Source organism: Eleginops maclovinus, chromosome 8 (genome assembly GCF_036324505.1).
Source record: "Eleginops maclovinus isolate JMC-PN-2008 ecotype Puerto Natales chromosome 8, JC_Emac_rtc_rv5, whole genome shotgun sequence".
Classification (NCBI taxonomy): domain Eukaryota; kingdom Metazoa; phylum Chordata; class Actinopteri; order Perciformes; family Eleginopidae; genus Eleginops; species Eleginops maclovinus.
The window spans coordinates 1,829,303-1,857,274 of record NC_086356.1 but is presented as its reverse complement, the minus strand read 5'-3'; the positions used below and the strand labels follow the sequence as shown (position 1 = coordinate 1,857,274).

Genomic DNA, 27,972 nt, shown 5'->3' with positions numbered 1-27,972 from the left:
TGCACATGATAAAAGACGGTGTTTTCTAGAGACAGGAAATGAAGCTGAGGTACAATAGACTCATTAAATAACGCTCTATTTATTTAGTTTTAAAATAGTTTCTTTTTGTTCTACAGACATAATTTCAAGGAAGTCGGGGACTTTGCAAAAGCAACAAAATAAACAGCTTTTTTTGTTAATTTAAAATACTGACAGTAAAATAAAAACAAACATAACTGAAGAGCAAAGCTAAAGTAATGAGGATAATATCGGACTTGAGGTTAAAGATGCGACCCAACATGCTGATGTGCAACCAAAGCAGAGCATCACTGCCCGGACCCCCCCCCCCCGCCCCTCCGTAAAGACATGAATCCTACTAACATTATAAAATAACCCTCAGGAACAAGAGCAACACGTGTGAAGCAGAAGTGGTCTGAAGTGTCAGAACAGTGGTAGCTGCTGTTAGTGGAAATAACTGGCCAAACAAAAAGAGAACTCACATCCTATTAAACTGCATCTGGAGTTTAAACAGACTGAGACGGACAGAGCAAATTAGGAAAAATAATATGGAAGCAGATTTCAAATTCAGAAATAAAACATGGACATAAATCCCATTTAGACTTTGGTTTCCTTATATATTCCCTTCCCTTCTGTGACCAGCAGAAGTAAAATAAGTGTATTCTTTAACTCTCAAACATCTCTTTAGGATAGAAGATATTACATCTGACAAGGGAAACCTCAAGCGTTTGAACAGTGTGTGAAGATGACGGTACAATGAAATACCAGCGGGACTGCATGAACACAGATAAGACCACAGGGAGAGAGCAGGCAGGCCCCGAGGATCAGGGTACAAAACGCGTCATACAGTAAAACTCTTCTCTATAAACGCCTGGCTACAAACACACCACGTATACTACTCTGTGCTAAAATTCACATCTATTATTAAAATATTTATTGTTGAGATAGCAAAAGATCTGCTGCTTTGTAAGGTAAAAGAATAAGCTTTGTCTAAAATAAAAATAGTGCACTTTTCAAGGCATTCAGGCCATGTTGCTCTGCAGTATTCACTGGAAGATACATGTCTTCAGTTGTTGTAAAGGGTCCCCAGAGGTTAAAGGAGTTTGCATCAAACTATAAGTGCACCCAGTCCGACCGCAGGGTCATACATTCACCGACAACTACGTCACCCGTCACTCCGTGGCTTTCACCTTTATAAACACTGGATTTATATTGGGAAAATAAGTGAGATTTTGTAGTGTTTGTTTACCAGTGGTTCAGGAAACACTCATTGTAAGGTTTTAACAGAAAGAAAAGGATTTTAAAAAGGAACACATTTTGGGAAATACGCTTATTTGATTTCTCACAGAGAGATGAGAGATCCATATTAGCATGTTAGCTTAGCACAAAGAGTGGAGCCGGGAAAAGAACTAAAACCCCCCAATTGTGGTTTTCACACTCGTTTCAATCCAACAACAGACAACTTGTTAAATATGGAGGTTTAAAAGTACTAGTAGGAGGATTCTTGGGGCTAATTGGCAGCTACTTTTGCAACTAGACACTGATTATCACTTTATCTTGACACTAGACATCCATCACAAAGAGACTACACGTTGTAAAAGGATCAGGGTTTTATCGAGACGAAGCTCCTTAAATCTCTCGGCAAGAACGTGAATAAGCTTATTTCCCAAAAGGATGAACCCAAACCTAAATGTGAAGCAATGCAGTATGAACATGATGTGAAACCAGTGGTGAGACTTTTTGAAAATTGACCCTTGGATCGGTACAAAGCTTTGTGGTACGACCAAAAGAAGAAGTGTACCGGCTGCAGGTACAACACGCCGCTCAGAGTCCGTAGTGAAGCAGGTCAGCCGCCATGACAGTGACCTCAAGCAGCAGCTGGATGTTTCCTCTACAGGCAAGCACACACCACACCAAGACCTACAGGGGGGGGGGTAACTGAGGTAATAAAGGAAGGCAGGATATTGCTATCATTAACCGATAAATGTTACTCACATTTCCACCTGCACATGAAATGCTGTTTTTATTACGACTAAATTCAGAGCTGATCAGGGAATCACGTCAGTAGAATGGCTTCGATACAGATGATTTCTTTTTGACAGGAAGTAAATAAAAAAAACACACACTCCGGAGCAGGAAAAGTCCACGAGAGGCCGATAACACGGAGGCAAGGCAGAGAGGGAGGAGGAGGAGGAGGAAGGAGTCTTCAGTGTGCAGCTTCTTTAAAGAAGGTATTTGTGTCCCGCGTCCTCGTCCAGTGTGAGGTCCACCACCTCGGGGGGGGACACCCAGTTGGGCTGAGGGGAAACAGTAGTCCAGAGCTGGGGCTGGTTTGTGCTGTTGAGCTGCTCCACGGAGCTCTCCTTCCAGCCGGACAGGCTCTTGATCACCCCTCCACACGGGTGGGCACATCTGGATTCACACACGGGAGAATGGAAACACGTCAACGAAAGGGTTTAAGATGCAGACACTTCCTTTGAATTAATGTACAGACTAGGGAAGCTCAAATGTGGAAACGTACACATGTGTGGATGAACAACTAGAATCTAAATACTTTAAAACAATCAGATGTTAACATTTTATTCCTCTACATCACGCCGCTCCCTCTCTTCATTCTTACTCCATCCCACATCTCCCAGTCTATCTGTTGTATCTGACAGGCTCCTTATCTTTAGGGCTGCACAGTTCATCAAAATGTGACCTAAATCGGAACGTGGACTAATGCAATATTTAAGTCAGAGTAAGCACAATATTTAGCAAAATATGAGAAAATATCTGAATGAAGATTTGTTGAGCTGCAGAGAAGTGCTGCTCTAAAGACTTTGTAAACAATTGTTGTTTGGTGCAGATCTTCCTCTTCCTTTACTCCCATATTGTGAATCATATAGTAATTGCAATTTTAGTATAGTAATAATCCTCTCCTCACTAAAGGACATCCAGAAGTGTGTGGCGTTCTGCAGAGAGCCGCCATACTGTATATACGTCTTCATTTTCTCTTTTCAACGTGCTGTGTTCAGGACGTTTTTGAGCAAGTCCTTGTGAGCCCCATTGCAGTTAACAAACCTCCAAAATATAGCTGGAATATTTTCTCATTCAGAAGTGGTTGAATACCCCATTCTGTCACACCTATCACTCTTGTGCATCTATACTTTTCACACATTTTTAAGTAGAGGATGAAGCACGCATCTTGGCTCTAAATCGTGCAGCTTCCTGCAGTGTTGTGCAGAGGTGGGTTAAATTAAGGATTAAGATACTAAATACCCCCCACCCCCGACAGTCGTTACCGTGCTTTTTCCTGCACTCCGACTATCTCCACCTCACTGTCCGAGGAGGCGATGTTGATCTGGCCCTTGTTGTGATGACGACTTCCCTTGTGCGACAGCTCTGCCTCCACGCGGCCTGAAACAGACAGAGGAGCAGTCAGTGTGAGGAGGAGCTGAGTGCTTCAGGCCTCTGACACACACACACTGCTCTGACACACACACACTGCTCTGACACACACAACAAGACAACGATGAATCTGACTCTTGTGTTTGAACAGCTCTCGGGGACACAGTGGACAGAACAGTAACTGTGGACGTTCATATTCATGTTTAGACAATGCCGGCTAGTCAGTAATAAAAGGTCAATTATTTTTGTCTTGCAGCAAGGCAGCGCTCGATGCCATGAAGCCAGATATTTAGAGCGGCTGGGGGATTAATAAGATCATTCCACCGCCTCGCACCCATGCCTCTAAACGTCTTCACTGAGAGCAGCGGAAATATTCAGGGGTTTGTAACTGACCTGAGAGAGAGCACAGAGCTCTTATACACCCAGAGTGAGCGGCCATATCCTGGCCTCTGTGTGTTTTTAGCTCATGCTTTATCACCGTGGGCCGGACTGTCTCCACACTCATACTCTCCGGGTTAGAATCAGTGTCTGAAATATCATAGTGACCCACTATCGGAAGCCCGTCTGCAGGAAACAAAGAGAACACTTTATTATTCAGATCATGCTTCTGAGTCGCAGCTCTGCGTGGAACAGAGACTTTAGTCTGCAGTGCAAACATACAGGAGGAAACAAGACTATTTTACAGTGAAGGATATAGAAATATAACGCATTCTTTGCATACTTTAATTTGATAGTACGAGTTCTGCAGAGAGATTATCGGTCAGTCTTATATGTGTGTTTTTTTTGGGAGTCAATTTTACACAAACGCATACTCATTCAAGATACGTCCTTGTGGAAGAACTGTTGAATTTTCATATTTGTGTTTTGAGCATCTACTATGACATGTGTCCATTACTACAGGTAAGAAATAAACCCCAAACAGCTGAATAAGTCCTCTTTCAAACAGATGTATTGCTACTGATTTACTCTGGAAAAGTAGAACATAAATCGGGCATGAATCCAGTCAAAGCAGTCAAAGTAATCTGGATTACTTTTATTTGAGCCGTCTTTGATTGGGAGGAGGTCTGGGGTCAGATTTGGTATCAATTTAATTCTATTTAATTGCATTTTGCTGTCAATTAAAGTCCTGAGAGAACAAAGAAAGAGAAACATCAGACTTTTAAAGGAATCAGAAAAAGACAATCGGTGCATTTTTATATACAAGAGGAAATAATAATAGAAACGTTAGCATTTATTTTTCTCTCCATTTATTGCTTTTAAAATAACAGCCATTCACGTAAAAACTACACTAAATACAGTCATTTACAAAACCATCAGTCAGAATGAGATGCAGGGGGTAATCAAACAGGAGCACACTCTCTATCTTTGTTCTACCCTGTAAAGAGACACACACACACAGCTGTCATCAGACAAGTGTGTGTGGGTGTGTGTGAGGGGGTTCGTCTGCACAGCACGTGGCAGAACTCTGCAGGCCTATGAAGAGATGATAGGCAGCAGGTACCGAAGGCCGGGTAGTAAAGATAGAAAACGGACGGATGTAAACCAGGAGAGTCTTTGGTAAACAACGGACTGTCCCTCGTGTTCCTAACACACACACTCTGTGACCATATGCACTCACGTTGACAAAACAACTGATTTAAAGGTAATTTCAGCTGCAGGACAGCAGCTGTGGGATTCATTTTAAACCCGAACGTAAGTAACAATGCTCCATGAACCCAAAACAAAAACACCAATATTCACACAATTTAAAAACTAAAACCGAAAGGCCAAGAGAAAACAACTAGACCTGTCAGCGGTGATCAGCGTTAGCTCACATGCTGCTGATGACAACTCATTTGGCCTCGCACATTCTAGGTACTAATAAACCACATGCAAACAGGGGGGGGGGGGGCAGCGGGCTACATATACACACAGAAAATGTAACACTTGACTTTTTTTAACATCCTAACTATAAATATGATTCATCCTCCACATCTGTGAGGGTTAGTGTTAGCAGTGTAAAGAGTGTGAGGCGGAGTGTGTTTCCACCTCAAAGACCACAGGATCCGAACCAGAGAAGGCCACTTGATCAGTCACTTTTTAGGAAATCGGTAAACATTGCCATGCATCATCACACGCTGCAGCTGTACGACTGCTGTATATCTGTCAGTGTGATGCCAGTTGGAGAAGGCGAGTCGTAGGGGATGCAGGGCGGGCTGTGGGAGGCGCAGGGCGAGCTGTGGGAGGCGCAGGGCGAGCTGTGGGAGGCGCAGGGCGAGCCGGCAGACTAAATATAAAACAGATATTAAACGAGTGGAGGTTTGAGGCCCTTCACATGAGGAACCCATGCCTGATCTGATGTCCACAATCTATACATAGGCTACTAAAAACAAACATTGGGAGTCACCCCCCCCTCACTAGTTTCTTGTTCCTGCGCAGAGGCAGTGATAGCAGCAAATGTAACAGAAAGGCAAACATTACAAAATGTAAACACGGCTAATCTAATTACGTCTTATTTAGATTCGTTTTCAAAGCAAGAGATCCTGTCGGTTAGTATATCGAGTCTATATTTATATGGTTTCAAAACGTTTTGATGTTAGTAAAGCTATACCACCAAACATAAAAGCTTGAGATAAGATGTGAAAAAAGTCCTGAAGCGGTGCAAACATCAGTCCGGGGGAGAAGGAGTTAATGAAGGAGCGGTGCTGCGAGCGGAGTCGGTCCCAGCGTGGAATCAGGGTGACAAGGCACATGCTATGAAGCAGCAGCACCACTAATGTCTGCACAGGTGCTGTATGAATGACTGTGTGTGTGTGTGTGTGTGTGTGTGTGTGTGTGTGTGTGTGTGTGTGTGTGTGTGTGTGTGTGTGTGTGTGTGTGTGTGTGTGTGTGTGTGTGTGTGTGTGTGCAGCTGGTACACAACAATAAGCAGTAGAAGAAGAGCCCTGACAGTCTATTCAGATATGTCACGCAGAAATCAAACAGGTGAGTTGAATTGTTTTCCCTAAATGTCAGATCTCACAGTGATCCAGCGCCAGCGGGGCCTCAGGTCTGCACTCAGGTCGGAGGACCGGCGGGGGGGCCAGCTGCTGACCGTGGTGTATCCGCATCAGTTACCTATTAATACCCGCTGCCCACGCTCTCTGCATCAACTAGCTCTAATATCAAACAGCGAGGGGCGATGCAGAAATCTAGACATTCAAGAGCCCGGGGTCCGGAACAGCTAGATTTCCGTTCTGAGAGACCACTTCAGGTAGGGTGTTGTTGTTGTTGTTTAGGGGGGCGGAGGTGTTGTTCTCTTGCGCCAACATGTAGGCGGCCATAGTCTCTGAAGACTCTGACGATGGCAAAAAGGAGCTGGGAGGGGACGGGCGCTGCTGCTGCCCCTCCACGGCGTCGCTCGAGCGTTTGGACGAGTCGTTGTCCGAGTCGAGGTGCGAGAGCTTCTCCATCCACACTCTGAAGCGCTCCTCGGTCTGCCGCTGCATCACCGCAAAGCGCGTCATGGCCTCCTCCAGCACGCTGCCGATGCCGTTCCTGTCCCACGAACTGGTGTCCAGCAGCCCATGAATCTGGGCGCCCACTCTGGATCTCTCCGATGCACGTCTGAAGCCAGCTTTAAAGACATTGAGGCCAAGCCATAAGAAAATACAGTGGCACGTTCATGCTTCGGATGTGGACTTTTGTATTAAGAAAAGAGAAAATGACAGTTTGTTTTTGTTGGTTACGTGCAGATCGACTCGACATGCTGATGGACTACATCATGCAGTTGAAGCACTCTGTGTGCGAGATGTAAAAATGGTTGAAAACAGTTCATGTAGAAACGGACCCCCGGGGGGGAGATAAGAAATGTTTCGGGCGACTTGATTCAGAGATGTGGTCTGGAGGTAAAAACACTTCACAACTCATTACAAACCAAGGAACCAGATATCGTCTTCTAAAACCTCTTACTAAAACACACGGTGGGGTTCATATCATCCAAAATAAGCACCATGTTTAATACCTCTGTAGGTCTCCTGGACAAAAATATTAAAACTAGTAAACACTGTGGAGTAAACACTGTGGAGTAAACACTGTGGAGTAAACACTGTGGCGTCTACAGGAACCAACCCAACAGCTCTTATTCTAGGAAACCACAGTGAGAGCATTAGCATAAAGAACCAGAGGTCAACAGCAGGACGGTAAACACCCCAGGGATAAAAAGCTACTTAAAAACTCACCCAAGAGATTTCTACAATCATCCAGAAAATCAAGATTAACTAAAGGGAACACACACAGGGCCGGAGTGCAGACAATCCTGCTGGTGTGTGTTCTGCAGAGGCCTTTACAGTGAGGAGAACCACCTGTTTGCAAGTCTAAACGCTTCCAGAGGAGCAGTATGATAGACATCAGCTGCAGGAAAACACTACATTTATGGACGTTTAAGCACTCTTATAAAAAGGCACATTAAATATAATTGAGTCTGTAAACTTGCAGATATGAGACAATATTTCTACCAACGTTCAACAGTAACTGCAGGGTGCTGAGGCTCAGACTGACACGCTGTGATCATACCACATTCATTGTCTATTTACAGAACGGCTGAGGATATAAATGGCTCAGTTGTTGAATTGCAGAGCTCGCAATATAGGTTAGATTAACTCCGTTTATGAGTGGAAGAATGTCCTCTAGACTGCACAGCATGCAAACGATGAGACACAGTTCTGACACGACATGTATTACATAACGACAAGTGACTCGCTCTTAGTATTTAAAACACGGTGAATGAGGAGAGATGATGATTGAGAAAATAACAAAAAAGAAAAGAAAGTGATCGACAAAACAACGCAAACAAAGCACTTCCTGTTCTGACTTAACCAAGGCTTTAAACAGGTTCTAAATATATGTTGGAAGTGGAGAATGTGGTTAACGGTTGCTTGGAAATTGCGTATACTGTGTTTGACTCTGATGTGTAGTTTTTACAGCGTATGGCTTTGTGTTTGACTACATGAAACAGTGTGGATCTCAGTGGCTGCTGCAGCTACCCTGTTCTCCTTCAGTGGTGGCAGCGCTGGGCTGTAGCATGTGTTGTGTTCAGTGGATGTTACCTGTGAGATCTGCCTTGATTGTCTTGCTGCCTCCTGAGGTGTCGTCATCGTCGTCCTCGGAGGAGCTGGTGCTGGAGTCGCACGTGAGCTCGCTGTCGCTCGTACTGCTGTCCTGCAGCAGGTTGTACTTCTTCCGTGCCGCCGCCTCTCGTTTCTGCCTCAGCAGGCGCATCCTCTCCTTGTGCTTCTGGCTCCGGTGACCTTTCACTTTGGCCAGCTTGCCATTGGTTTGTTTTTCCGCCCCCCCGGGAGCTACTAAGGTGGGCTGGCAGCGGTTCTTCTTTGCAGCCATTGCATTCGGCGGCATCTCGCTCTCCGAGCGTAACCGCCGGGACTTCCTCCCCCCCGTCGCTGAGGAAGACGATTGCTTCCCTGCTGCCTGCCCATCGTTTGTCGTATCCATGTTTCCTTCTTCGTCTTTTCCTGTGGGAGGAGCAGCGCCTTCTTCACCTGAGGAGAGTGTGTCTGAGTCAGCAAGGTGTCCGCTGGATGAGGGGGACATCATGCAGGGGTTTGAGGAGTCGCTCTCATCGATGTGACGAGATACGGGCTTGTCACTTCCTGTGGAGGCATTCTGGGACTCTGGGGAGTCTCTGCGGAGCTCCTGCATCAGGCAGGGCATGGAGAGGAGACTCTGCTCCCCCTCTGTATTCAAGGGGCTGTCGGCCTCCTTTTCCCTGGGAGGGGAGCTGGTACTGGTGGTGGTCTCGGTTTTCAGATGCTCATCCTGGTCTCCCTGAGCAGAGCCTGCGGCTGATTGTGCTTCATCAAGGCACTCTGGGGGGCACTCAGCATCCACAAAATCCTCTGCCTTGTCCGAGTCAGCCATCTTCATGCTAGTTGAGCCCAAAGCCCAGAGGTCCAGCGAGCATGGACCAATGTGCCTGGACAGGAGCTCACCTGCTGGAAGAAAAACAAAGCATTGATTCAAATTCACTGAAAGAGGCGGGACCTCTGACTGCTCAGGGAAACTGCAGAGGCATCATTCAATTTAACAGAAACTCTAAAATAATATTACAATGTGACGATCTCTTAATTCAGGTACACAAGGAGAGCGTATTCAAGTCTTATTCTGTGCATAAAATATTCTTATGAAATCAGTATTAACAATTTGGCAAAAATTATTCACTGGCAGTATTGCTGATAAGATTTCAGGGTAGGTTAGCTTCTCAGAGCAAGGAATCTTAAAAGGTTTATATTCTACTTTTACTACAAACAGCCATAGAATGATTTAAGGAAGGTTCACTAGCCATGTTAAACCAAATGTGTACGAGCAGAAAGATATTATCGATTGAATTTAACACTTTATTAAGTTGTATCCAGAGGTGGAAGAAGTACTCAGATCTTGTACTTGAGTAAAAGTAGAAGTACTCAGATCTTGTACTTGAGTAAAGTAGAAGTACCAGAGTGTAGAAATACTCTGTCACAGTAAAAGTATTCTAAATGTTCCTCCAGTGAAAGTAGAAAGTACTCTCCTCTAAATGTACTTAAAGTAGCGACAGTAAAAGTAGTCATTGTCTGATTGGTCCATTTCAGAATAATATCTCTGATATGTTTTATAATGATTGATCATTAAAGTGTTCTCAGAGCTGGTAAAGGTGCAGCTAGTTTGAATGGCTTTGTATACTGCAGGGTAGCTGCTGGATTTACTGCAGGTGAACTACAGTCTGATTTAAGGGAGATTATATTTACCATCATTCATCCTAATCTGCCTAGCAACTAAAAGTGTTAAATACAAGTAGTGGAGTAAAAGTACACTATTTACCTCTGAATTGTAGAGGAGTAGAAAAAAACATAGGAAACAAATCAATCACTTAAGTACAAGTACCTCAACATTTTACTGAAGTACAGCATGTGAGTAAATGTACTGAGTTACTTTACAGTGCATATTGAAGGTCTTACGCTAAAACTTAAGGAACTGCAAACACAATGAAAATATTCTATCATTTAGCGATGAAAACCTACGTGTAAGCATATAAAAATAACACAATAGTTTGCACTGATTATAGTACAGGTCCCTCAGAATTGTACCTTCAGTACAGTACTTGAGTAAGTCTCATTGGTTACTTTACACCACCGGTTGTGTCTGGAGCTAGCTGAAGCTAACACTGCCTTTAGCTGCGTAGTGATCAGCTCTCCTCGCTCATAACCTTTAAACCCTCTGAACTTGGCCAGAAGGAGAGTCATGTGGAAACGTGCAGGTTGCAGGACAGCTGGAGGTCCTATAAATGGAATCTGTATCTCAGTCACCAAGAGGCGAGGAAAGCAGGATAAAACGGCTAACCGTATCTCAGTCAAAACGTTAGCATTTAGCTTACAACTCACCGCGGTTTAGTTATAATCTTCTGTTCCCAGTGTCAGACTTTTCAACATCTTCGGTGTTTTGTAGCCTCGTTGATTTACTATTTATTAAATAAAGCACTGCTGGATATAATAAACTTGGTGAGAACCTGGGATGATTGTAATGTGTTTTGGCGCAGTGCGCTCGCCCCTTCGCGAGCCCTGTTAGCAGTTAGCCGTTAGCTGTGTGTTTATTTTAAAATGTCTCCATCAGCCGTTCGTCTTCACAAAGATGCATGCGCCACTTCCGGGCATGACTCGGAGTAGAGCGCCCCTGTGGGCCGGTTGTCGGTACTGCAAGGATACAGTTTAGTTTCCAGAGGTGGGAGTAGTAGGCTCAGAAAAGTAACAAGTAGAATACCTTAAATTACTTTACAGATTAGGATTAATGATGTGAAATATTATCAGCCCTTAAATCAGACTGTAGTTCACCTGGAGTAAATCCAGCAGCTACCCTGCAGTATACAAAGCCATTCAAACTAGCTGCACCTTTACCAGCTCTGAGAACACTTTAATGATCAATCATTATAAAACAGATCAGAGATATTATTCTGAAATGGACCAATCAGACAATGACTACTTTTACTGTCGCTACTTAAGTACATTTAGATGAGAGTACTTTCTACTTTTACTGGAGGAACATTTAGAATACTTTTACTGTGACAGAGTATTCCTACACTCTGGTACTTCTACTTTACTCAAGAACAAGACCTGAGTACTTCTACTTTACTCAAGTAATTTGTATAACCAATCCTTGTTTTCTATGTCTTTGTATGTTTTTTAAGTGTCACCTATTTTTGTTTTATGTCAGGCCATCTTTGTAAATAAGAACTTGTTCTTATTGATCTGCCTGGTAAAATAAAGGTAAAATAAAAAAATTAAAAAAAGTACAAGATCTGAGTACTTCTACTTTACTCAAGTACAAGCCCTGAGTACTTCTACTTTACTCAAGTACAAGATCTGAGTACTTCTACTTTACTCAAGTACAAGATCTGAGTACTTCTACTTTACTCAAGTACAAGACCTGAGTACTTCTACTTTACTCAAGTACAAGATCAGAGTACTTATACTTTTACTCAAGTAGAAGATCTGAGTACTTATTTTACTCAATTACAAGATCTGAGTACTTCTTCCACCTCTGCTTATTTCTGTTTTTGGTGACTTGTTTAAATATCATTGCTATCATATTCCTTATTGAGTGTAATATAATTATATGTTTTATTTCACGTCATAATTAAATGTCTAAAACAGTATATATCTTTCACTGTCATTTTGTATATATTAAACTTTAAAGTTAAAGATTTAGTAAAAGAAAATGTCTCCGGAAGAAAAATTGAAAAAAATAAAAAGACGAGGATCTTTTATTTTGAAGTACTTCCGGTTCACTGTGACCTTTCTCTAGTCTGCAGCTCCTGTCCGCCATCCTTCTCTCTCCGGGAGCTCAGACCCGCAGGACAACATGCTGACTGTTCGCGTCGCCGCGGCTCTGGCCCGCACTCTGCCAAGAAGGGCAGGATTTGTAAGCAACTCTTCCTTCTTATATATTTAAAGATATGTCTTAATGACTAAAAAAATACCCAATTTAATCAGATAAAAGTTAAGAATCATGGCGGTCTGGAGGACACCGGGCCCTTCACTCTGCTAAACACCGCTGTTAACCTCCTGTCAGAACAGAATAAAGTGCATTATTAACAGTTATTAGACATTAACAGTCTTTAAACAATGTTTTAATGCATTTCAAATAGATAGGGTTAAGTTATATTGCAGTTATGATGCATGTAGTTTGGAGGTCAGGTTTGTCTCACTTAGCTTTTTTAGCTTTCATGCTAACTTCCATTGGAATTGCACTTTACATTTTGCACAGTGAATTTATTTAGGGTGACATAAAGCCTTATATTGTACTTTCCTGGTTATTTACTCCCAGATGTGAAACATAAATAGGTAGCAGCTGTCAGAAAGATAATGCATTTTAATAATAAGAGTAATTAGACCATGCAATTAACCTTTAAACTATGTCTTGCTGCATTTTAAATGGATATGACTGAGCTAAAGTTGCGTAAATCACGAATGTAATTTGGAGGTCAGGTTTGTCTCACTTTAGCAGTTTTAGCTTTCATGCTATCTTATTGAAAATGCACTTGCCAGGCTACACTTTGCACAGTTGTTTGTTTAATTAGGGTGGAATTAAGCTTGGTATTTTACTGTTATGGTTTATATCTTTACCTTGAGTAGAGGACTTCCTTGTGACCCTGAAAACTGTTTGACCTGTGGCCATTCTCAATGTATTTATAAGTTTGGAGTTGTATAAAGAGAAATGTCCTCATAGATTTAAGATGCGAATGGCAATTTCCAGTAAAATGTCATCCATAAAAGGAGTTAAGATGACTTGTATCGACTATCTCTTTTAAGCAAGAAACAGGCATATCTTTTATTCTAAAGTAATTAAATACCTGGTGATCTTCAAACAACACTTGCCGATGTTCTGATCTAAAGTCCTTGTGAAGTGTTGCATAAAAGCTACGAAATAAATGGTTATCATATAAATATCGTGATGGAAAACTAGATCATGTGTCAGATTTTGGATATTGTTCTGTTTATTTCCTGGTTTTAAATTCTGCGTTACATAATATTTTTGACTGTTAAAGTAGTTAAATTGGAAACATGACCCCTAAAATGTATTTCTGTACTTGTAATTGTTCTAAAGGTTTCCAAGAATGTTGCTGCAGCATGTGTAGGAGTGAAGAATCTCCACACCGGCCGCCCATGGCTGCAGAAGACAGGTCAGTGTTTCATAAACCTGCATTAGATATTGTCTCTTTTTAATAGAATGAGGTAATTGGAACCAAACAGTGTTTCCCAAGTTGTTAACCAGTGCACCTTCTCTCCCACTAAAGGCACCGCCGAGGTGTCGTCCATCCTGGAGGAGAAGATCCTGGGAGCCGACACCAGCGCCGACCTGGAGGAGACCGGTCGCGTTCTGTCCATCGGTGACGGTATCGCCAGAGTGTACGGTCTGAGGAACGTGCAGGCGGAGGAGATGGTGGAGTTCTCTTCCGGTCTGAAGGTAAGACTGAGGATGGAAACCACAGACAAAACTATATAGATTTATTAGACATTATTTGCATAAAAGCTTCCAAAATATGACTTTCATTCTAATCCTGTGATCAATATGAGAGGATATTATATCCAAAGAAACTTAAAAATGATTTGACAAATTTGTAAATGGGCTCTGTGGGAAAAAGAGGAATAGGATTTTCAAAATAAAAGCATTAATTAAAGTATTTGTTTTTTTACTCTGCATCAAAAATAAATAATTGCTGATCATTAAATTGAAACATTGATACAGTTAAATGGATCCTAAATCCCCTACAGTTTGTATTTCCTAAAATGAGGCACACATTTACATTTTAAAAGATTGACTGATTCAATTTTGGTTGAAGGTCAAGATCATTATAAGGGTTTTAACAGGTTTAGACAAAACCCTGTTTGGTAAGCTAGTCCAATTGGCAAACATTAATGCTCTCAGTCGCTGGTTCCAAGCTAGAGTACCACTGTTTCAATAAAGTGTAAGGACCGCAACTTTTCCCCGACAGGTACAAAAATAATCGGTCTACTTGTTATTTGATCAGCCATTTGACTCGTGTATCCTTGTCTCTTCTCTTCTCCAGGGCATGTCTCTGAACTTGGAGCCGGACAACGTTGGTGTTGTGGTGTTCGGTAACGACAAGCTGATCAAGGAGGGCGACATCGTGAAGAGGACCGGAGCCATTGTAGACGTTCCCGTTGGAGAGGAGCTGCTGGGGCGTGTCGTCGACGCTCTGGGAAACGCTATTGATGGAAAGGTAAAAGATAATGAAAGTAATAATACATCTTTTATTTAAGATCAGAATACTTTATTTATCCCAGGGATTTTGCTCCATTGTAGAATTAACTGTATAATCATCACACTGTACCTGTATTTGACTTTATACACAGTCAGTATTAATAAGCTATAATGCCTCCTGCTGATCCCGTTGTTCCTCTCGCTCCCCCGCAGGGCCCCCTCGGCTCTAGCATCCGTAGGCGTGTGGGTCTGAAGGCCCCGGGCATCATCCCCCGTATCTCCGTGAGGGAGCCCATGCAGACCGGCATCAAGGCCGTGGACAGTCTGGTCCCCATCGGCCGAGGACAGCGAGAGCTGATCATCGGAGACAGGCAGACCGGGTAAGAGGACTCACCGTCAAAGGGGAAATGTTAATGCTCATAAAGGGTTGGAAACAATTTAGTAAAGCAAAGTATTCTGACTATAGCTTATTGCTAAATGCTTTTATACATGTTTATTGTTCTGTTTTCTTTCATTTAGTGGCTGTTTTACATCTACATATCAACACATGCACATGGGAACGAGGTTTACTTAATGTGACTTTTTTTTTAACCTTTAAAACACTTTTTAGAGTCAAAAATCGAACAAAAAGATTTTGAGTTATTATTTTTATAAAATCACTTTTTTCTATGAATTTAACTTGTCTGTGTTTGCCTCCCTTCAGGGTTTCTGAAATGTAATTCTACAAATATTAATAATAATAATACAGTTAGAGTAGCCTAATCTGTAGCTGTGCAGAAATACCGGGTTAAACACAATAACAAAAGTCTTTAATTATTGATTTTTTAAATGAGTATCGTCATTATTAATGTAGTTTTAAATCCTCTAACGACTCTTTTGACTTCTGTGCTTCAGTGCTTAGTCTTTATATCTTTGTGTCGCAGCAAAACCGCCATCGCTGTGGACACGATCATCAACCAGAAGCGCTTCAACGAGGGCACCGACGAGAAGAAGAAGCTGTACTGCATCTATGTCGCCATCGGCCAGAAGAGATCCACCGTGGCTCAGCTGGTGAAGCGGCTGACGGATGCCGACGCCATGAAGTACACCATCGTGGTGTCGGCCACCGCCTCGGACGCCGCCCCGCTGCAGTACCTCGCCCCGTACTCCGGCTGCTCCATGGGAGAGTACTTCAGAGACAACGGCAAGCACGCGCTCATCATCTACGACGATCTGTCCAAGCAGGTAGGTTTCCTTTCATCTGGACCTCAGAGCCTTCCTGAGGGTATGACAGAAACCCCCTAAACCCTCCCCTCTCGTTTCCCCGCAGGCCGTCGCCTACCGCCAGATGTCCCTGCTGCTGCGCCGCCCCCCCGGTCGCGAGGCTTACCCGGGAGACGTCTTCTACCTGCATTCCCGTCTGCTGGAGAGAGCCGCCAAGATGAACGACAACTTCGGCGGCGGCTCCCTCACGGCGCTGCCCGTCATCGAGACCCAGGCCGGTGACGTGTCCGCCTACATTCCCACCAATGTCATCTCCATCACTGACGGACAGGTGAGGGCGGGACCCCGGGACCTTCTCCATCTCAACGTAAATCCTGTTCTGAGTGATTAAAATAAGTGCTTCTGTCCCTCAGATCTTCTTGGAGACCGAGCTGTTCTACAAAGGTATCCGTCCGGCCATCAACGTCGGTCTGAGCGTGTCACGTGTCGGATCGGCTGCCCAGACCAAGGCCATGAAGCAGGTGAGCTCTACCTGTAATCACCAGTCAGATTTCACCACTAGAACCAAACTACGGTTCCAAATAGTCGTCCTATGTTGGAGAACAAGGATTTATTGTGTTATAGTATTGAGAATCGTGTCATTTGGCATTTATCACACCACATGTCTCTGGTTCTGACTTTTCGATCTGTGTCTATCTCCAGGTGGCCGGTACCATGAAGCTGGAGCTGGCTCAGTACCGTGAGGTCGCTGCCTTCGCTCAGTTCGGATCTGATCTGGACGCTGCCACCCAGCAGCTGCTGAACCGAGGGGTCCGTCTCACTGAGCTCCTGAAGCAGGGACAGTACTGTGAGTATAAATGATGCAGTAGAGGAATGATCACCTGTCTGATGCACATAAAGCTGGCATGGATCCACCAGTAAACAGACGATGCCCTCTGCTGGAATACCCTAGATCTTTCAGGATTAAAAGGACTGACCCTCGCTCTTATGAGCTACTTACAGCGGTTAGATATGCATTAAACCCCCCCCCCCCCCAGATCTGCTGCAGTTGTCTTATGTCTTGTCTGCTTTCAGCTCCCATGGCTATTGAGGAGCAGGTAACGGTCATCTACGCTGGTGTGAGGGGATACCTGGACAAGATGGAGCCCAGCAAGATCACCAGGTTTGAGAAAGCCTTCCTGCAGCACATCCTGAGCCAGCAGCAGGAGCTGCTGTCCGCCATCAAGTGAGTCTCAGTGCCTGCAGCGTTCATTCGTGCTTCATAACTCTGAATGCATTTCTAACGTGTCTGTTCTCGATCGCAGGGCTGACGGTCAGATCTCCGAGGCGTCCGATACTAAACTCAAGCAAGTCGTGTTGAATTTCCTCTCCAGCTTTGAGTAAAGCGTCTCAGCTCCGGTTGTTTTCATGTTCACGTAGTGCAACGTCAGTTTTACTTTCTATGAACTTCAACAAAGATAAGTGGCACTTCATCTTTAATGTACAGATATCTCTTAAAGGAGAATAAAGTATTCCAACCAGTCGACTCCGTCACATCTGTTTTTTGAGTTTGAGCATTTTCTGTTTGTGTTTGTCTTGAAGAGGAAGTCTCTCACCTCAGTTTCCTCAACAGATAGAGGTTTGAAAACAAAGTCAGATATAGTGCACCCAACAACGCCGCTAAACTATAGACACCCTTTATGATTTAAAGGGGCCTTATTACCCTAATATTTTCAGGTTCATATTCAGGGTTTTTTGTAGAAAAATATAGCACGATGCACTGACATCACTTCCAACCTAAATTAAGCCCCGCCCACTTTCCAGTGAAAATCCTGCATCAGAGCCAAGCGGAACATTATACCTCCTTCATGTCTGAAAGCTGCTGAGTCATATATTCCACTCCAACAACAAATAGATCCAGAGCTCCGGTTCCTTTACTTCCTCTCCAGAAAAAAGGAGAGTAAAGAAAGGATCAGAAATCTCAGTCTGTGTCAGCCTGCTGCCTGCCACTCGTCCCCCGCAGACCCACCGGACATCCATCCCCTATTTATTCTCCGTAAGCTGTCTCTGCCGTCTGACCAGACATCTGACCCCATCTCCATATCTGGACTCATTAAACCCTTTCTGACCCACAGAGATATGGTTTCCTGGCAACACTTTAACATCTTAGGGGGAGAATCTGCATTCTGGTTTGAGGGTGCTGAGACCCTGTTACCCGGTTTACACAAAACCCAGATATTTTCTTATTAGAAGTTTTGGATTTTAGCCTTTACAGACCATTTACATGCACAAAAACCTGAAATGATGTATCTATGAAATCATCCGAACAGTTCTTAAGTGCAGTTTGTCAGTAAAGTGCTTTAACGAGAGAGGAGCTTAACCAATGGATTTACATAATGGACGGAAATCAGTGTCATTACAGATCAGACGCATCGTGGAGAACCATCTAACCGCCACTTTGAGTGAAGAGTAATTATTATAATGGAGGCAATTAAGGCATCGAATCCTACAACATGCATTCAACTCAAATTTCTCAGGAACTGAATCTGGATTTTCTTTGGAGGTTTTTGTACAATGGTCCCCAAATCAAGGGCTCTCTTGTTTCACGGCAGGCCTTCTGGTTTCTTTATCTCCAGATTTAATATGACAACCAATCACTGAATAAGGATGTCTCTTCATGTGCCAACGTCTACAGTAGAAGCTCAGAAGCATCAGTTGTGTGAATCATGTGTAGCATATCAAAATGTTCAGGACAGTAGAAATGCAAGTCACTCCCCTTAGAGCCCTGTGCGGTGAGACAATCAGCTCTAAAGCTGAACATTTGATCTCTGGTTTTTGGGAAGTGTGATGTGTACAAAGAAATCAAATCAGAACTTTTTCCACCAACTATTTATTATGAATGTGAAAACACTCTGGTTCAGCCCTGGTAAGAGACAAAGGGCCACATCATCCTCCTGCCTTGGATGTGGAAGTGTTCACATCTCCGGCGACCTGTGGTGGCCCGCTGGCTGCTGCTCACTGCCTGCACATCAGCGATGGACACAGGCAGACGAGCTGCAGGGGCCCGGGCTGGAGCTGTATGGACCGGGTTGTCACAGAGCTCAGCACTCAGCTCCACGATGAACGCTCTGTGTGTCATGGGCTTCTTCTGTTGGGACAGACAGACTTCCTTGTACAAAATGAAGCTGTTGGTAGTGGTGATGTCCAGGAAGTGATAAAAGATGCTCCTGTACCAGCGCATGGCTTTGTGCTTCGCAGAGGAGTACTGTAACAGCTGATCCGACCGATAGGCTCCTCCCATGTGTTCGTTGTGCTTAGCAACAGGTGTGGGACATGGGTCTCTACTCGGGTCCAGGAGCCATCTTTCTGCTTCTGCTTTCTCTGCACGGTGTCGCCGGAGTATGCCTCATGGACGGTGGAGCAGATGGAGACTTCCCTGGTGTCCATCCGCTTGACAAATACCAGGGGCCATTACCTGTGTGTCTCTCTCTCTTCAACACAGACTTGGTGGGAGGGTCCTTATTGATTTCTTGAGCGTCCATTGGTCAGTTCAGAGCCGGCCAAGATTTACTTGACGGACACACAAATCAACCAATCCCGCACAGTGTAAGGCACCGTCAAACTGCTCTGAGCGTTCCTATTGGCTGCTGTGAGTCGCTGGAAAGCTTCAGTTCCAGCGACTCCGGGGCTATCTGATCTATTTCTACTCCTTAGAATCGAAAAGATATTATTAAATAGGTTAAATGTGTAGAGGAACATCTATGGTACAAGTATTTGTTATATAATGCGAAGGACAAAACCTACCAAACACTTAGCGTGCAGCGCCCTCTGCTGGTGTGGAGGGAAACTGGAACCCTCAAATCATATGTTTTTATTTTTCCATCATTTTTGGATTTCATTCTACTAGTCTATTATAAATTGTTACGCCAAAAATATTCCTATCAGAACCCCACAGCAATTACGGTATGAAATAAGGCTTTCTATAATAACAGGCTTTCAATTTGGAGCCCCTGGTGTTAAAATGTTGTTGTTTTGTATTTTTCTACCAGATTGAGACAGATTATACATGCAATTTCCTGCAAAAATAAAATAAAAATGATAGAAATCGAGGTTTCTAATCTGGGACACAACCTAGACTTTGAAACTAGATATTTAGAAATTGTATTTATGATCTGGACAAAAGGATTTAAAGGATTTAATGAAGTAAAAGTGGAAAATATGTTATATTTCTATGCAAATTACTTACATTTTTGTTCTCAGGAACATGGTTACATGTCGGCGTTTTAAACTGAGTTATTGGTTTATAATGTAATATTGTTTAACCACAAGCTTAATTGGAAAGATAATCAACAAGCACTTAATTCTAAATTAGTCTTTATTACTCAGTGACTGAAAACATGTAAATCATAACAGTGAATATAAACTCTTAAGTGAGTGAATATGAAATCCAGAACCATGTGATCCTGTTAACACGAAGAAGTGACCTAATTTAGAATCATTTGAGTGAAGAAGTGCATATTAAACATTTCATAATAACACGAGTGAAGAAGTGCGTGGTTAATATCTCATAATCTGAACAAACTCGGTGTCAGAGTGCATTTACACAATGTGCGGATTACATTCTCAGTGACACAAACTTAAGACATGTATGGATTATTTAAATAATAAAATAAATTAAGAAATAAATAACATTTAAAAGGTGTTACACCCAGTACTGCTTGGTGTGCACGGCGGGTCGATGGTGCTTGTGTTTGTGCACGTTGTTCTGTTTGACGTAGCAGGGGTCGTAGTAGTCCCACTCCAGAGCCGAGGACAGGACGCCGTTAGAGAGGCCGTCGCTGTCTGCAGACAGGATCCGCAGGGACACTCCTGGGGAGGAACCAGGAGCGGAAATCAATACTTTACTTTGTTCAATGAGTCATATCCAGACAGGTCGTTAAAAATCAGTCAGGAAAATTGCAGCCACATATTAGTTTCTGTTTCTTGTGACTTGATGTTTTGAAAGATGTGTTGCCTTTACCAAATATTGCTCTTACGGTGATTTAGATAGATATTGCACTTGTCCAATTTGCCTACAAAGAGGTAACTTGAAACGATTGACACACAGTATTATAATACACCTTATAAATATATATTTCTACACATGCTGTTTGAGTACTTTTACCAGCATTTGGAAATTGGAGATACTGTTTAGTATCACATAACCTCCCCTAAAGTTATCCTCGGATCTCTCCAAAAGGAAAGCGTTCACGGTGCACATTTGTTGTAATTTATTTTCTTATGATGCGCTTTGACTGTCTGCACACTATTTATTCAGTTAGTTTGATTATTTTTATCATTGCAACTATATTTAAATATTTTGCATAAAACACATTTCACAGGAAAGCTTTTGTTGCTGTGGGATTTCTCACTTTGTTTTGTTCCCATTCTGAAAAGCATTTAATGTACTATGATCAGAGTAACTGTATTTCATTGTGGTTGTCGTTTAGTATTTTAAAAGCACTTTCTCTAGAGGAGTGCTAAACAAATAAAGGTATTATAAAGCATAGGCAGAATTTGAATTGCGATATCAGTCGAGATATTGGAGAGAAATGATATGCTTTTGCATCTCTCTACAACCTTTATTAGAGAAAGTAAGACAAGTTGGGAATAGACAACAATCACAAACAGCATTTCTCTAACATCCTTTTCCTCACATTTGAGCTCTTATGCAAACATGACACCCCCACACTGCACCCTCAGTCTACTTATTAGATATTAATGTCCTATTTCTGGCTGAAGGGGACAGGGCTGTACCTGCACTGGCACCGAAGTCACTGTCCAGTCCAGGGCCGACTGCAGACGTGTTCCGACCGGACTCCTCTGACGGAGCGTTACTGAACTCACACTCCATCTCCACTTTGTCAAACACCAGCACCGCTACACCCGGACTCACGCCGCTCAGCATCTCAGGAGTACTGCTGCGACGGAGGTGAACCTCATGTTGGACCTCCTGCTGTGGAAACAAAGGACAGACCTCACCCTTTAAAAAGCGTTTACTTTATAATGGAGGTCAGATTTTGGGTAGACGTTCGTTTTTTAAGCGGAATAATCAGATATTTTCTGCAGATTTCTTGCTCACCAACCTTCATCGATGATTACCTTGACATATCATTGATTTCAGCTACAAGTTAATGAGAGCTTTAACCTTACTGCTGTAAAAGATGCAGGTTTTACTCTTCCATTTAGTTTGGAATAAACCAAATGAGCAGGATAGGTTATTAACAATGACAAACCAGATTTCCAGTCCCTCAAAATCCCATCACTTGGTTTCTGATTACTTAATGACACTTCGTTTAGAAATAAAGGAATATGCAAATATCAACTGACACACCTATGTCATATTTAACATTGTTAGGCTACTATAGTTAAGTCTTTGCATGAAGCACAAACAGGAAAAGTAGGAAAGCTATTTTGATGTGAGATTTTTGACTTTAGTTCCGTTCATTTTTTTGCTCATTTATTTTCTTGGTTTTTTAACACAAACATTTTAAATCCATTATCACTGATCTTTGTATCATTTGCTAACTTACATTTATTTTGTTGTTTTTATTCTCATGCATTTGTACAGTTGTTTATATAAGTGCTAATGCTAACACTAGCATAACATGCTGAGGCTCCTGCAGGAGTTATGGATGCATGTTCTCTAACTGCTCCTGCACTCCTTCAGAATACTGGCACAGTGTCCTGCTCTCAGGGGGCCTCTCCCTGCTTCTTTGCCCCCCCTCAGTAACTCACCGTTGGAGAGTTTGGCGGGACCAGGTTCACTCTGGTCTCCGCCTCAGAGTCACTGGACTGCGGTAACACCGGAGCGCTCTTGCACCACCTCCTTGTTCCGGTGCTGTGAGACCCGGAGGGCAGGTGGAGTCTCGGGCTGAGCCCGGCCGCAGAGGAGGAGGCCCGGATGGAGCTCGGCGTCCTCAGGGACCTTGTGGCCCCATCTGGCCTCAGGAGCCGGGTCCGGTGCTCCACCCCACCGACCCTCTCCCTGGACGAAGCCCGGGAGGAGGTGACCGGGTGGGGCAGGATGGGCTCGGATAGAGACAGGTAGGCTCTCCTCACGTCCCGCAGAGCGGGGAAAACCCCCCCTGAGAGCCTCCCGGATCTCTGCAGGGAGCATGACTGCAGCAGCATCTCCTCCCCGTCCCCCTGCACCTTCTTCTGGGACAGGATCAGGAACTTGTAGCCCAGAAACAGGCAGTTGAGCAGCAGCAGAACCACCACACAGGGGATCAGCAGGAGCACCACCAGGGTCAGGTTAGTCACAGGGAAACCTGGCTCCAGATTTGGTTGGGGGCTCTGGATTACCTGAGACATTGCTGATCTCAATTGATGTGTCACGTCGCATCTGAGCACAGGTGTGTCAATCAATGTGGATTACTGTGTGCCTCAGAGAGTTGTGTATCTGATGCATCATGCGAAGCTGCCTCTCACGTGCATACAGTCTCCAACTGGGGCTGTGGTCTTTCTCGCCCCTTGTCTTCATTTTAGTTCACTAGCAAAGCTGGATCTGACACTATGCAACTCTCACTCAGTTTGCGGCTCCATGAACTACAGATCCACAGGTGTGTCCTATCATGTGCAGGATGTTTGGTGAGGCAGGAAGTCACCACTAGAGGACAGCAGAGAGCCAGACTCCTGCAGCACTATCAGAGTTCTGCAGGGATTATATTCATGTCCTCATGGATGCATTACTAAAGGGGTTTATACCAGGCAGTTTAAGGGACCCCGGACTGAAATGACTCCAAATGGAAACAGATTGACACAAAAAAAGCTATGAAAAGTCCCAAAAACCACAGTGAGATGCAAACGTCTGCAAAGAGACACCAAAATGCTCACAAAGACAATTAAAAAGATGCAGGAAATGACTGGAAATAGTCTCAAAATGATTATTAAATATGCAAAATGACAAAATATGTGAATAATGACAACAGAAAGATGCAAAAGGACCATAAAGATGCAAAAGGACCATAAAGATGTGCCACAAACACAAGTGAAAATGCCGAAAACAAAAAAGAACTTGCATGAAATGAGAAAGGGCTGTTCACACCAGATCTTTGTACATAACAGTTTGATTGAGTGATATTTATCCTTAAAATGGACATGAGATTAGATTTCAATATCTGTTTGATTCTTATCTTGTATTTTCTGATCCGATCACCTGGATCCTGAACCTCCACACTAACAGCTATTCCTCAACACTCATTTGAGACACAAACTAAAAGTCAAGACGTTTCTTGATTTGCTGTTTTTTGGTACATTTGTGTTTTGATATTTTCTCCTGTGGGCCACCGTACTTTTCCATGTTTGTACCCATTGTTTCATAATCCATGCACCCTCTTAATCGTGCTTATTCTTATGGACTGTGGTGTCTTATGGTTTGTTGAGGACTGATAAAGTCCACTTATACACCACCGCATGTCTATCACAGAAACAGAAAATCAAAGTGTGTTTTTTCTCTTTATTTTCATGCTTTTCAAACATGTCCGTCAGGTAATAATACAGATTTATATACAAACATTTCAAATAATTCAATAGAACATTTGACATATGAATCTCTCTTAGAGACAACTTTTTTGCATTTTGTAGACAAAGTAGATCCTTGTACACAAGTTATATATTTTGCTATTGTAATAAATCAATGCAAAAGATCCGTCATATGAGCACCATATAACTTTAGACCTGTTTCAGCTCTTAAGGAAGTCTATACAGACTTGAATAGCACACTGGTATAAGGTATAACAGTACGGATAACCTTTGATTTAAATAAAACAAAAGGCTGTAGAGTCAATGGACGCCCTCAGATACCAAAGACCCCATTCCTCATTCCCTCTCTGCTCAGGCGCTGTTGTGCGGTCGCCTGCAGGCAGTCGGCTCCTCTCTGACCTTCGCTAAAGCACCACTTTTCTCCGTGTTAGCACCTCGGGCGAAGGCTTGTGAATTGAGAACAACACACAGAGCTAAAGGCGAGCTAGCACTGGGCCAGGCTGTGCTTGATGATTTCCCGGGACTGAGGCGGGATCCTGTCGGGGAAAATCACCTGGAACTCCACCACCAGGTCGCCTCTCTGGGACGGGCTTTTGGGCAGAGGAAGCCCCTCGCCCCTGAGCCGCCGCACAGCTCCGGGTTTGATCACATCGCTGCAGGGGAGAGGCATCATCCGGCTGTCGAGGGTCGGGACGTTTACTGTGCAGCCGCAGAGAGCCTGGAGGACAGGGAAGAAGAAGACATATTAAGAACATGTTTTATGACGCTTCCGGACGGATCAATGTGCTGGTCTGTTCTAAAACCGTTCCAGGATTCAGAGGCTTTATTGTGTCATAGGTGTGGTAATGAAGTCCCAACAATTCAACATAGATATACTATATATAAGACATCTTGTTCAATATGGTTTCTGCTCTCTGTGTTATGCAACAAACAGACGGGGTTACAGATGTTGTAATCGCCGGTCTATTTTGCAGCCTCTGTGTGGGAGTGAAGTGAGCCAGAGGAAGATGGAGGGGGCTCTTTGAAATGTCATTCTCTGTGACTGCGAGGCTTGCTAATCTGTGCGTGGGCTTACTAGAAGTGAGAGTTGAACGAGCCAAAGCAGCCTCTCTGTGGCGGAGGAGTCTGCAGATAGTAGCTGAGAGTGAGGTGTGATTGGTGGGGGCGGTCAGCGCTGAGGCTAAATATAGACCCTGATTCCTCTCGCTCTCTGCAGGAGCCGGTGAGGTAACTAACGTGGGCAGGATTCTGCTGCTGCTGCTGCTGCTGCTGGTGGTGGGGGGGATCTGTCAGCTTATGGTGAACTAGGGGGCCCCTGCAGCAGAACACTGTGTTCCCTCCGGAGAATATAATCAATCTATCCCTGGTCTTGGCTCGGATCCTCCTTCCGGTTTGTGTCTTTTTGCAGCCTTTCTGTAATTCATTTTCTCTGGTTTCTTTTACATAACACAGAGGAAGTGGTGGGTGGAGGTGAGCCTTTATCTGAGGGGGTGTACGCGGCATAGAATGTCTACTTATATATACATAGTGGATTTATAGACCCTGATTATGACACTAAAGCCTTTGAACCCTGACACAGATGCACCTAACCCACCTCTTTGAGCGTGATCTGGGCAGTGAAGACGATGTTGGATCCCTCCCTCTTGTACTGCTGGTGTTCTTGGTCCCGCAGGATGAAGGAGATGTCTGCGGGGGTGTTGTTGGGCGTCTCGTCCCCCTCCCTGGGGAAGGTGATCTTGGTCCCGGCCTTCCAGCCTTTCTTCACCACCACGTTCAGCACCTTCTCCTCGGACCGCAGGCTGCGGCCGTCCGGGTTCAGGCGGCTGCGGGTGATCTTCACGTGCTTGGTGCAGCCCTGCATCACCTCCTCCAGGGTCACCAGAAGGTCGTGCACCACCTCGTCGCCCTGCAGCCGCCGCTGGCCTCTCCGCAGCCCCCCCTCGCCGCCGACATGGCTGAAGGGGAAGCGCCTGAAGGGGTTGAAGAGGTCGTCTTCCTCGGCCTCGTTGCCGAAGAAGATGTCGAAGTGGTCGGAGCCGTGGAAGGAGGTGGAGAAGGTGGCGTGGGGGTCGGTGGGGAAGTTGTTGCGGAAGACTTTCCCTTCTCTGGTTGAGGCTCCATTTTTAAGACCTGGGAAAACAGAAAGATTCATTAAAATCATTATTTTATTTCTTATCTTCCCTGCCAATGTTCCCTCTTTGTTCAGATTGCTGTGTGTGGTGACTAAACTCCCCATCAGTCGCTAAACCTGCAGATTTATGGCTCTCCATTCTGGTTTGCTTTCATGCAAATTCTGCAGGAGTTCTCAGGAAGAACTCTCTCTCTGCTGAATCATTTATAAGCCCCACAGCTGACGTTAAGCCGGTTTCAAAAGGCAGTTTCTCAGTCATGATCCTCCCACTGCACCCCAGTACTTAGCCTCCGTGAATATTTAATGCCCCAGCATAACCAGACGTCAGTTCCTATTAAATCTCTCTAACTTGTGCTCATGAATGCTCACCTTCTTCTCCAAACTGGTCGTAGATGCTTCTCCTCTTGGGGTCGTTCAGGATCTCGTAGGCCTCGGCGATCTCTTTGAACTTGTCCTCTGCGTCTGCGTCGCTGTTCTTATCCGGGTGGTACTTCAGAGCCATCTTCCTGTAGGCCTTCTTGATCTCGTCCTCGTTGGAGTCAGGGGAGACTCCCAGGACTTTGTAGAAGTCTTTGCCGGTGGGTTTGATGGCGAGGCACGGGGTTTCCGGCTCAGACTTGCTGCTCTCCTGTGGGAACAAGAACAGTCACACTTAGTACATTCATAAAAACCGTGTGAATGAATGCACTTCTCTTGCATGTGAATGTGAAAGTGGTGCATGCTGCAAGAAGGCTGAGGATGAACTGCACTGTTTATATTAATATGCAGAAGAAACTCCCTCTCTCTCTCTGTGGGAATACTCCCTGTGTTGCTGTGCAGATGCATATCCATGAATATTATAGGCTGATGAACAATACAGTGTGAGAGAGGGGGGGAGTAGCAAAGGGGGAGCTTTTTTTTTTTTTTTGCCCCAACGACCGAGATCTCTGCAGCGATTGGCTGAGAGGTGACTTTTGCATTTTAGAGTTAAAACACCGCAACAGAACTAAGAGTCAGTACACAAAAACCATTTACAGCCGATATAATATTATGCTCATGTGGAGTGAATTCTAGAAGCATTTACATCTAGCTTCTTCTTCTACATTTTTATGGCGGAAATCCCGGTTAAATGATTCAAAACGTTCAGCTCAATAAGGAAACCACGGCTCTGACTCTTCTTATTACCTCCTTTAACTTTCGAAATTCCAGATATATTAACCATAATCCATCCAAATGTTCCGCTCTGTCAGCTTTCTCACTCACACCGCTATGTCTCCAGGAAAGCATTGCCTTACTATAGTTGAGTATTGATTGGTTGAGCTGACACAGACAGGTACATAAGGAAATAGGAAGTGCACTTACCCCTGATGAGGAGGACCCGGAGCTGTCTCCTCTGTGCATCACTCGCACTTTGCATTTCACGTTGCCATTTTTCTGCTTCACTCCAAACTGAGTCCAGATGAGAACCATGGTGCCGGCAGTGAGTGCTGTGTCTCTGTCCGTGGTGCTGAAGCTGCTCCGGTGTGTCTCTGCTCTGC

The 27,972-nt window shown here is 44.1% G+C and overlaps 4 protein-coding genes across 7 annotated transcripts; 1 reads left to right on the top strand and 3 right to left on the bottom strand.

The window, feature by feature from the left end:
* Positions 1-60: 60 nt before the first annotated feature.
* On the bottom strand, positions 61-11,008 carry ark2n (arkadia (rnf111) N-terminal like PKA signaling regulator 2n). Of its 4 annotated transcripts, none has more exons than XM_063889796.1 (5): positions 10,779-11,008; positions 8,454-9,356; positions 3,781-3,951; positions 3,282-3,396; positions 61-2,409 (listed from the first exon to the last, which is right to left on the bottom strand). In XM_063889796.1, exons 2-5 carry the CDS (start codon positions 9,286-9,288, stop codon positions 2,220-2,222), a joined length of 1,311 nt encoding a protein of 436 aa, XP_063745866.1. In that variant the 5' UTR covers positions 9,289-9,356; positions 10,779-11,008; the 3' UTR covers positions 61-2,219. The 4 variants fall into 4 exon arrangements, with proteins under 4 accessions (XP_063745866.1, XP_063745867.1, XP_063745870.1 ...); XM_063889797.1 differs by having other exon boundaries at positions 8,454-9,353; XM_063889800.1 differs by lacking the exon at positions 3,781-3,951.
* A 1,162-nt stretch (positions 11,009-12,170) lies between these two features.
* On the top strand, positions 12,171-17,344 carry atp5fa1 (ATP synthase F1 subunit alpha). The gene is made up of 11 exons (XM_063889951.1): positions 12,171-12,312; positions 13,498-13,573; positions 13,688-13,857; positions 14,462-14,635; positions 14,830-14,996; positions 15,540-15,840; positions 15,926-16,150; positions 16,233-16,340; positions 16,522-16,666; positions 16,894-17,044; positions 17,124-17,344. The coding sequence occupies exons 1-11, from the start codon at positions 12,253-12,255 to the stop codon at positions 17,200-17,202; spliced, it is 1,656 nt and encodes a 551-aa protein (XP_063746021.1). The 5' UTR covers positions 12,171-12,252; the 3' UTR covers positions 17,203-17,344.
* Positions 17,345-20,137: 2,793 nt separating this feature from the next.
* hwa (huluwa) lies at positions 20,138-23,406 on the bottom strand. The gene is made up of 3 exons (XM_063890102.1): positions 22,576-23,406; positions 21,595-21,793; positions 20,138-20,667 (listed from the first exon to the last, which is right to left on the bottom strand). Exons 1-3 carry the CDS (start codon positions 23,152-23,154, stop codon positions 20,501-20,503), a joined length of 945 nt encoding a protein of 314 aa, XP_063746172.1. The 5' UTR covers positions 23,155-23,406; the 3' UTR covers positions 20,138-20,500.
* Positions 23,407-24,293: 887 nt separating this feature from the next.
* On the bottom strand, positions 24,294-27,972 carry zgc:122979 (uncharacterized protein LOC641576 homolog). Its single transcript, XM_063889814.1, has 4 exons — positions 27,797-27,972; positions 26,825-27,083; positions 25,919-26,454; positions 24,294-25,042 (listed from the first exon to the last, which is right to left on the bottom strand). Exons 1-4 carry the CDS (start codon positions 27,902-27,904, stop codon positions 24,809-24,811), a joined length of 1,137 nt encoding a protein of 378 aa, XP_063745884.1. The 5' UTR covers positions 27,905-27,972; the 3' UTR covers positions 24,294-24,808.

What these genes read in the sequence shown, in the direction of transcription:
- ark2n (XM_063889796.1), bottom strand. Translation starts at nt 9,288, where the DNA reads ATGAAGATGGCTGACTCGGACAAGGCAGAGGATTTTGTGGATGCTGAG. An exon ending in AGCTCTGTGCTCTCTCTCAG is followed by an intron (nt 3,397 to 3,780) that starts GTCAGTTACAAA and finishes TGTCTGTTTCAG; the next exon opens with GCCGCGTGGAGGCAGAGCTG. An exon ending in GGAGTGCAGGAAAAAGCACG is followed by an intron (nt 2,410 to 3,281) that starts GTAACGACTGTC and finishes GTGTGAATCCAG; the next exon opens with ATGTGCCCACCCGTGTGGAG.
- zgc:122979 (XM_063889814.1), bottom strand. Translation starts at nt 27,904, where the DNA reads ATGGTTCTCATCTGGACTCAGTTTGGAGTGAAGCAGAAAAATGGCAAC. An exon ending in CGACCAGTTTGGAGAAGAAG is followed by an intron (nt 26,455 to 26,824) that starts GTGAGCATTCAT and finishes CTGTTTTCCCAG; the next exon opens with GTCTTAAAAATGGAGCCTCA. An exon ending in CCCAGATCACGCTCAAAGAG is followed by an intron (nt 25,043 to 25,918) that starts GTGGGTTAGGTG and finishes CCTGTCCTCCAG; the next exon opens with GCTCTCTGCGGCTGCACAGT.
- hwa (XM_063890102.1), bottom strand. Translation starts at nt 23,154, where the DNA reads ATGTCTCAGGTAATCCAGAGCCCCCAACCAAATCTGGAGCCAGGTTTC. An exon ending in TCCCGCCAAACTCTCCAACG is followed by an intron (nt 21,794 to 22,575) that starts GTGAGTTACTGA and finishes TTGTTTCCACAG; the next exon opens with CAGGAGGTCCAACATGAGGT. An exon ending in TGACTTCGGTGCCAGTGCAG is followed by an intron (nt 20,668 to 21,594) that starts GTACAGCCCTGT and finishes GTTCCTCCCCAG; the next exon opens with GAGTGTCCCTGCGGATCCTG.
- atp5fa1 (XM_063889951.1), top strand. Translation starts at nt 12,253, where the DNA reads ATGCTGACTGTTCGCGTCGCCGCGGCTCTGGCCCGCACTCTGCCAAGA. An exon ending in TGCCAAGAAGGGCAGGATTT is followed by an intron (nt 12,313 to 13,497) that starts GTAAGCAACTCT and finishes ATTGTTCTAAAG; the next exon opens with GTTTCCAAGAATGTTGCTGC. An exon ending in GAAACGCTATTGATGGAAAG is followed by an intron (nt 14,636 to 14,829) that starts GTAAAAGATAAT and finishes GCTCCCCCGCAG; the next exon opens with GGCCCCCTCGGCTCTAGCAT.